The sequence below is a fragment of the Physeter macrocephalus genome, chromosome 8, assembly GCF_002837175.3.
Source record: "Physeter macrocephalus isolate SW-GA chromosome 8, ASM283717v5, whole genome shotgun sequence".
NCBI lineage: Eukaryota > Metazoa > Chordata > Mammalia > Artiodactyla > Physeteridae > Physeter > Physeter macrocephalus.
Genome location: NC_041221.1, coordinates 72,668,760 through 72,678,314, shown reverse-complemented (window position 1 = coordinate 72,678,314; position 9,555 = coordinate 72,668,760). Strand labels below are relative to the sequence as shown.

General features: G+C 44.2%; 1 protein-coding gene across 8 annotated transcripts in view; it reads right to left on the bottom strand.

Annotated features, from left to right (window-relative positions):
* The window catches only part of OCLN (occludin), a 47,828-nt gene extending 39,976 nt beyond the window's left edge, over window positions 1-7,852 (bottom strand). Inside the window, exons 1-2 of one of the 8 annotated variants that reach the window (XM_007129957.3) lie at window positions 7,688-7,778; window positions 253-369 (exon numbers count right to left, since the gene is read on the bottom strand). In XM_007129957.3, the coding sequence (XP_007130019.2) occupies window positions 253-302 (50 nt within the window). In that variant the 5' untranslated portion in view covers window positions 303-369; window positions 7,688-7,778. Of the gene's footprint in view, window positions 1-252; window positions 370-7,421; window positions 7,541-7,687 lie in introns of those variants that run through there. The other 7 variants (XM_028492959.2, XM_028492958.2, XM_055086610.1 and 4 more) reach the window with 7 other exon arrangements.
* Window positions 7,853-9,555: the final 1,703 nt, after the last annotated feature.

Below are 9,555 nucleotides of genomic sequence, written 5' to 3'. Positions count from 1 at the left end.
CCCCTGCATCGGCAGGCGGACGCGCAACCACTGCGCCACCAGGGAAGCCCTACACTTTTTTTTTTTTTAACATGTAATAGACTTAAAAAAAAAAAAAAAAAAGAAAAAGGGAATTCCCCGGTGGTCCAGTGGTTAGGACTCCATGCTCTTACTGCCGAGGGCCTGGGTTCAATCCCTGGTCAGGGAACTCAAATCCCACAAGCTGCGAGAATCGGCCAAAGAAAAAGAAAAAGACTTAACGTATTTACTTACAATTCATCAGGTCTATAAGGAGGTGGACTTTCAAAAGGCCTGGATGACATGGCTGATGTCGGTGGTCACCTGATCTTCAGGATGAGCAATGCCCCGTAGCTCCCAAGATAAGCCAATCTAAGCAACATACGTAGGGTAATGACATTACTACTGAGCTCACAGTTTCCTTGCAACACTAAGAAAACTAATGATATCAATCTCAAGTAACCTCTCACTCCATGGTTATTTCTCTTGTCCTTTCCACTGTCATTTTTACACATTGCACCATTAATTCTTTGAGCACAAGAAACCATTGAGTGTAGGACTCATTCGGCCTGGTAGTCCTCAGGGCACCTAGCATCATGCTCTGCACATCACTGGCATATGAATATCGTTTAAACTTGAAATTTAAAGTTGCAATAATGAAAATTTCACAAAGCTTTTTACAGCATAGGCAAAAGTGGTATTTTTAAAAACAGTCACTTCAAAGAACATAAATAAAGATGTATAAAAGATAAAATTTCTTAAAATACATTTATTCTGTCTCATATTACTTTTCAAAGTTCATATAAAATGAGAATGCATATGGAAGTGCATACATAGCTGTGTCCAGCATATACCAGCCCTTCAATGTTAACTAAAGCATAATCTGGTTTAAAAGTATGCTTTTATCATTAAAAAGGGTTACAAAAAGCATCTATAAATAGTACGATTATGGACATTTTTCCCTTATCTCCTTTTCCAAGTCTTCAAAATGGAATATAATTTTCAAAAAAGGAAAAACATCAAACATACTGTGTATTAAAGAGTCCTCTTCACTAAGAGAAAAGCAGAATAATTTTCTTCTAAGATTCCTCAGAACAAAAATCCCTGAACATCTGAGAGGCAATTTCACTCAATCAACAAGTATTTATTGAATGCTTACACTGTACCATAGGAGCCTGTGGAAGTTAAGTATGAGACCAAGTTCTCCCGAAGGTCACACACAAAGAAAACAGCATCTACAACAGGCATTATTTAGGGCTGAACTACATGATTATGTGCAGTTTGGAGATAACAGGGAAGACTTAGCAAGAAAGAGCTGGAAGCTCGGGGGTGGATAGCGGGAAGGACATGAGAAATATCTATAACCTGAGTATATTAAAGTGTCTAATATTTTTTCCTTTTCAAATAAGAGTTGTGTAATCATACATTACTATGTTTGGAACAGTAAATCAATTCAAACCCTTTAAACTTTGTTCTTTCAAATCAACAGCAACTATCCTCCACATCCTTAATAGTCAATTATAAATTTCTCAGCATAAAATATTGTATCTAGGTGAAACCTCAAAGATGGAAATATATTAAATGTTAGTAATGCTAACACAACTAGAATAATTTTCCAAACACAGTGAGGAAAGACAACTTCTCTTCATTCTTTTATTTCTAAAAACTGCTTTATTGAAGTATAACATACAGAAAAGTGCACAAATCTAAGTGTATAGAGCCCTGTAACTAGCACCCAAACACACATACAGACGAGCAATTTAGGCCAAAATATTACAGTGCTATGAAAGAGTAAAAGTCCAGATTAACTGTCTTCCTAATTGATGTTCAGAAAAAGAACATTAAGGAAAACTGAATTTAAACACTATTAAATATGGAACGCTATTTCTGAAGCTGAATGTCAAATACTGACACACTGACCTTAGAGGAATCTTACCTCTTCTATAACTAGGTCTCACTCATTCAAGACTATGCCAAAAATTCCAGGCTCAATGGTAGCTCTTAAAAATCCTAAATTAATCCAGACTCAGGCTGAAGTTTTGTTTTGTCGAAAACCCAGCCAACAAAATCCCTTTCCAAACTTCTATTTCCTGGAGTTTTGTCATGTCTCCCCTAAGAGCAGAGATTTTAAATTGTGAAGCAAATAATTTCAGAAAATTAATTAAGAACAAGCCAGGACTTCCCTGGTGGTCCAGAGGGTAAGACTCCGCACTCCCAAAGCAGGGGGCCTGGGTTCAACCCCTGGTCGGGAAACTAGATCCCACACACATGCCACAACTAAAAAAAAAAAAAAAAAAAGATCCCGTATGCGGCAACTAAGACCTGGAGCAGCCTAAATAAATAAATAAAAATAAATCTTAAAAAAAAAAAAAAGAACAAGTCATGTCAAATCAACTTCATTTTCTTTTTTGAGAAGGTTACCAGACTGGTAGGTGAGGGGAATCCAAAGAGAATCCTGAGAATCTTGGACACATCCTTGTGTAACAGAGTGTGGGTAGGCAGATTTCTACCGGGCTGAATAATGGAAGCTAATTAGGATGAATGAATGAACCATTTTCGTCCACCTGGAGGGAGGTATCAAGTCGTGACCACAGAAAAAGTGGACAAGTGTATCCAGATTTGCAGCTGACAAGACACTGTAAAGGACAGGTAACCCACTGGCTACAAGTACATCGGCACTGATCAAGGTCTCTGTAAGGCTAAAATGATGGGCTAAAATAAACCTAGTTAAAAGTTCACAAACTGAGGGGACAAATTCTTCTCTTCTGTGAGCATCGCTACCCTCCTATGTCAAAGAGGGGGATAGGGCTTCCCTGGTGGCGCAGTGGTTGCGCGTCCGCCTGCCGATGCAGGGGAACCGGGTTCGCGCCCCGGTCTGGGAGGATCCCACATGCCGCGGAGCGGCTGGGCCCGTGAGCCATGGCCGCTGGGCCTGCGCGTCCGGAGCCTGTGCTCCGCAACGGGAGAGGCCGCAGCAGAGGGAGGCCCGCATACCACAAAAAAAAAAAAAAAGAGGGGGATAATCCTGACCTCTGGACTGGGATAAATAGGAAAGATAATGTATTAAAGAAGATGAGCAAAAAGCATTTACAGCAAGGTGATTATTCTGAAGGTAAGAAATTTCAGTGTTTAGGCACTTAGGTATAGTGTATCCATTTTCAAATACTGGTGGCAGGATAAATCATTTTAAATATGTAAAACTCAATTTTTAAAAACTAATAGTATAAGTACTAGATAACGGAAATCTGGCTTAATAACTGTTCATTTTTATAAGTGTATTTCCTTGATCAGAATTTCAACAAAAGCTAACAAGCTATCCCAAACTTATCCAGTATTTACAGAGATAATGCTTAGATCTAGGAATGATACAGTTATTAAAAAGAAATAAACCTATAAAAAATAATAAAATCAAATAAAATTAAAAAAAAAAAAGAAACAAACAAACCCCTGCAGAACCATGAAATCTGAACATCATGTTCCAACTAGGTGCCTCTCCAGGAGGTAGACTTAGATTGTTAAAGATCTAGAAAAACCATGTCTTAGGACAAATGACTGGAAAAACAGGAAATGTTTGGCCTGGAGAACTCAACATTAGAAGGTCCACTACGGCAGCCTTCAAATAGCTGTAGAGCTGTCTTTGTAGTCCTAGAAATGGTTCCTTTAAAAAAATAAAAACACTCCAGAGGGTCAGATCTCATCTCAACGTTAGGAAGTCTCTCCACACACCCTCCCAAAATAACAAATAACAATTTGACCTCATGCCATTTATGCCAAGCTTGTTTGGTATTTGCAGGGGGTGGGGAGAAGTGGACTGGAGGACTTCTAAGGTATCTTTCAAGGCAGCCTGTGACTGGGTTTTAAGGTACGGCAATAGGAAAGAGAGGACCAAGAGCGCTGCCCGATGCCCAGCACGGCAACATTAACAATATCTGGTCAATAAGTGTATGTTGAATGAAGGAAAAAATGAGAAGTGAAAAGGCCACAGGATCTGGCTGAAGGGCTTCACTGGTCACCTTCACAGAACCTTCGCAGAAACTGTGTCGTAAGAATGATAGGGACATAAGTCAAACAGCTGACTCAGAGTCAGGGCCAAAAGGGAAGCAGTTGACCCTTACTGAATATGTTAAGTTGATGTTAAAGTATAAAAAGTTATCTCTTTGAAAATATTTACTGGCCAAAAAAATCTTAGAAAACTAAGTTAAGATAAAAAAGGAAAGCCTGGGACTTCATGGTGGCACAGTGTATAAGACTCCACACTTCCAATGCCGGGGGCCTGGGTTCAATCCCTGGTCAGGGAACTAGATCCCACATGTGTGCCACAACTAAGAATTTGCATGCCGCAACTAAGGAGCCCGTGTGCCGCAGCTGAGAAGCCTGCCAGCTGCAACTAAGTCCCGACGCAACCAAATAAAAATAAATACATATTTTAAAAAACGGAAAGCCTGAAAATGCTACACTTCAAAAGTATTCTTTAAAGCAAACTGTCAACAAGTAAAAATAAATAAACACTATTATATTTAAGGGCAGTCTGTTCCTTTTTGATCATATGCCTTTCATTAATTTGCTTTTAAGAAGTTTTTTATGTTCATATTAAATGATTCTATTTAGATTTTGAAATTAGGCAGATTTTGAAATGGACTAGCTCTGAGTCAGAAACCACATTTTAAATTAGCTCTCCAGATGATTTTTAACCACGCCATATATTTTGATAATCATTGCCTAGAATAAAGGCATCAATCCAAGGAGGGCCTTGATCTTGAGGGTTTCCCGTTTAGAACACCCAGATCTTTACATGGCAGGCACCTCCCGATCAGGTCTCAGCTCAAATGTCACCTCCTCAGAGATGTCCTCCCGGTTACTAATTCCATCCACCAAACCAATTTATTTTCAGAGCAAATTTCCCCTCTAATTATTTTTTTCTTTCTTTCTTTCTTGTAAACTGCTACCATCTCCACCCCAAAAGGAGTACCAGCTTCCCAAGCACTTAAATGTCTGCCTTGATCATCACTCTTATTCCTGATCCCTAGATCTAGTCCCTGGTACAAATGGATGCTCAATCAATATTTGATTTATAAAATCAACAGCCCAAATGAGAGTTGGGATTTCAATCCAGCAGTGAATGCCTTGAAGCTCTTCACGTAACTAACACCCAGGAAATACAATCCTTCAAGTTAAGTTCAACAAAAGTAGTTAAGTGCTTACACTGTGAGGGAAAGGGAGAAAAAAGGGTCAAACTCACAACTGTACAGCCATCACCTGGGAACTCATTAGAAAGGCAGAATTCCAGGCTCCACCTTTGACCTATGAATCAGAATCTGTATTTTAATAAGATCCTCAGATGATTCATACCACATTCAAGACTGGCAAGCATGAAGGTACAGAACAGCTGCAACCCTGGAGGCAAATTTTGTGAAAAGGTGTAACAATGGTCTTTTTACTCCAATAGTTCCATAAATAGTAATGTGGATGAAAAAAGCCCACTAAAATTCTAATCAAGTAAGCCTGGAAATGCAACTAAAGAAAACTTCCCTCTGGGAGGTTCCTGGGAAGGTGAAAGACATACCAGTTACTTTATGTGGTTGAAAGCAATCTTCTGTCATTTTGAAAGGGCAATAACTACAGCATTATCTTTAGAAGAAAACAGGAAAAGTTTTACCTTTACATCAAGCAAGATGGGGAACACTTATATGAGGCCATAAGGACTAGTCAAAGGTAGAGAATTCCAGAAAAACTCCCCAAATCTGGTTCTCACGCTGGAATATCAAGGACTGTTGCTTTAATGATATACCTTCCCTGATTAGCTGAAGTAGTTTTCAAGCCAGCCCATTTGTAACATGTTTCCCCTACCCGGTGTTTACTCACTTTTAAAATGAAGTTCTAATAAGATCTAGCTTTTAGAAATGCTGCAGTGATTACATGATATAAAGCACAACAGGCTTTTAGCACAGTGCCTTACACATACGAGGCAATGCTCATCGTTTCCCTAAATTGCCTGGAAGTTGTGGAAATCTCGCCCTCCTCCCCGCCATACTCTAACAAAGAAGGAGCCTAATAACCAAATAAATGCAAAACTACAAAAAAAAAAAAAAGGGCTGCTGCTTTGTCCGAGGAGATATCAATTACTGTGGCGCCACCTTTTAAAATGTCTATTTTAAAACACCAGAAAGAGAAAAATAAAGATTCAATACGTACAGTGCAAAAGGAAACACTGCTACACTAGGGAATACACAGTTTGAGAAATCCACCTCTGTCTGGAAAGAACCAGTTTTCAATCACAAAAAACACAAGTGCCTTAATGGGAAGGGGTTCTCTTTTCCCGGGATCCCAATAATACACCTGTTGTGCGTGAGGGCCACACACTAACCTGGAAGGCTGCCTCCTCCCCGCCCTGGGTCATTTCCCAGGTGGGCAGGTTGCCCGGCCAGCCCCAGGGCCGGCCGGAGGATGCCGTGCCTCTCTTCCGGCTCAGGTGCTTCACCCGGGACACGAGGGGCTTGGGCTTGCTCTCCCAGCCGCAAGGTGCAGAGGCCATTTTGGCCCCTCATCCCACCTGCCCCGCACACTTCCTCCAACGCAGGCAACATGTCGGCTGCGCGCGGGGCCTGCCCTTCCCGGTGTCTCAAGACCCGGCGGCCGTGCGCCCCCGCAGCGCCCAGGAGCACCCCGGACGGTGCGCGCCCGCGCTGGCCGAGCAGGGACGGCCCCGAGGCAGGTCCGCCTGTCTGGCGGCGGCCTTTAGGTCACAGGTGAGAATGCCATGCGTGAGCGGCTTCCCTCGAAGTACAGCTTCATTCGAAATTAAATCCCCGCCCCCCAGCTTAAATCGACGCGGGCTCACACAGCTCCCACCAAGGGGGTTGAAAACAGCCGATCGGCCCACCCCAGGTCTCCAGGAATACTGCACGGATTAAACCCGGCCACCCCCTCTCCTCCAGGGACACCCAAAGCGGGTGGGATGGGGGCGGAGAACAGCAGGCTCCCGTCGGAGTCCGAGCCGCCCCGCCCCGGCCAGCGAGCGGCCCCCTTGCTGCAGCTTTCAAGCTCAGGGCCCTCTCCCCGAGGACCTCCCAGAACCGCAGCCCGGAGAGCTGCGCGCAGGATTCTCGTTGTTCACCAACCTCCCGCCTGCCCCCAGGAAAGCGAAAAGTTGCCCGCGCCGCCTAGACACTGGTGGCTTTAAGCGTTTCCGCCGAAGGAGCTGACGGGCGGCTCCAAGCGGCCCCTCGCCCCTGGGAGGCAGCCTCCAAGCTCGCCCGGCGCGGCTCTCTCCGCCGCCCCGTGCCTCTCCGGTTCCCGCGAGTCCCAGCCCAGGAGCGAAACCGCCACCGAAACCAGCGCTGGGCGTCCTCCCCTTGCGCCTCCCCTATAGCACCGGGGGGCCTTGGTCCCCCCCGTGCGACCCAGGCGCCGCGCCCAGCTCTCACCTCCTCACTGCAGCCGGGCCCAACCCACCAAGGACGGCGGGAGCCCAGGAGCGCGCTCACCTGGAGGGCGCACCTGACGACTTGCAGACCGCCAGCTCTCACCAGGGACTCCACAGGGGACCCAGCCCTCCTCCACTCCCTCCCCCTCCTCTCCTCCCCCACCCCCTCCACCCCGCCGTCCTGCCCCCGGGCATGCGCACCAACCCCAGGCCCGGGGGCGGGAGTTTCGTGGCGGCGCGCCGGCAAGCCGCGCCGGCGAGCCTCACCTGCTGCACCCGGCTCGGGCTCCTCGGCGATCTGGCTAGTTCTCCCCGGAGTCCCGCCGCCTCCGCCAGAGGAAGGAGAAGGGGGGAGGTGGACGCTGGCGAGAAGGAGTGGTGTGGCGGCCTCCTCCCTCTGTGACCCATTCACCTGAAACTCCGATGGGAGAGGAAAGGGAGCGGTGTAGAAGGAGGCGGGAGGAACCGGCCTTTCTCCGCACACCCTTGCTGCTCCCGGCCTTAAAGGAACAGCGCGGCGTTTCTGCCCGGGTGGGCGGGGACGGAGAGCAGAGGGGTGGCGTCGGGTAGAGGCTTGGGCTCCCCGAGGGTGGAGGGTGGTCCTGGACCACTCTAGGGAGCGCTCGGAGCTCTGCGGGCTTCGGGTAGAACTGCGGAGTGTTTGGCGTGTGAGGTCTGGAGGGGACCGTTCCTCCTGACGAGTGTTCAAGGGTGCTCAGCACTTTGGCAGGAAAAGCACGACCTGACACAAAACTTTCCTGTTCCAAAAATTTGGTTAAAGTTTTGTTGGAAAGAAGCATCTAGATGTGGGAGATTTTCAAAAGTCATGCGTAAATTTAGGAACTGTTTCTGAATCTCTGGATCCAGAAAAAGACCATTACTCAGTGGTTCAGTGAAGGTGACGTATTGTAGATACTGGTGTCGGTAAATTTGCCATCAAAATTCAGTGTATACTAAGATATACGTTATTATCATTTCAGGGTTCTCTGCCCTCCCTCCCCACATTTAACTATGGCATGACTGAGAGTCTGCTCTTGAGGGGATTTAAACTATTTGAATATTCTCTGAGGCTTAAGGAAAAAAAAAAAAAGCCCTAGTTCTGTGTGCTATGTTCTACTTCTTGATCTGGAGGCTGTTTCCAAAGGAGTGTTCAATTTAGGGAAACTCAGTCTACACTTAACGATGTGTACACTTATCTATATGTTGTATTTCAATATAAAAAAAATTGCACTGCTGAATGGGACAGTTTTAGTTCTTGCTATTTAAGTGTCTGCATATCGAAGGCTAGAATTTAGGTTTCTTAAGTCCTGCTTCGCTTTGTGTTCCAATCTGGAATGTCAGCATTGCTACATTCAGTCCAATCCCACCCACTTCTCTGCCTCTAATTAAGTGGTTACAGATGTGACTTTGCCATACATTAGACCTCAAGGCACAATTCAACACTTAAGGAAGTAAAACCATTATATAAATATAAAGTATTTAAAATGATGACAGCCTTAATGAGTAATTAATCTAATTGGTTTTCTTTGTGGAAGTCATTGCTGCAATTACTTTAATATGACTATGTAGTTTTTTAATGATGCAGTTATAATTGGTATTGTTAACACTGGAGAAGTCAGGTTAATCCTCTTAAGTTCCCTGTCAGATTACTGAAATCTCCAAACATTCCACTTGGTTTATAATTAAACAAGGGAACATTTCCTAATACTCTTACATTTATAAACACATGTCTATTATTTTATAGTGTACTTTTGACTTGTTCTGAAGAGAACTTAAGTTTTTTCCCCACTTTTCAAAAATTGAAATACATTTCATATACTGTAAAATTCGCCCTTAATTTTAAAGTGTGTATATAATTCAGTGGGTTTTAGTATATTCACAAGGCTGTACAATTATCACCACTAATTCCAGAACATTTGCATCACTGAAAAAGTCTATTAGGAGTCTCTCTTCATTTCCTCTTGCCTCTAAACCCTGGCATCCACTGATCTACTTTCTGTCTCACTTGATTTGCCCATTCTGGACATTTTATACTAACTGTTAATATAATATGTGGCCTTTTGTGTCTGGATTCTTTCACTTAGCATAATGTTTTCAAGTTTCATTCATGTTGCAGTTCCTACCGGTAAATCATT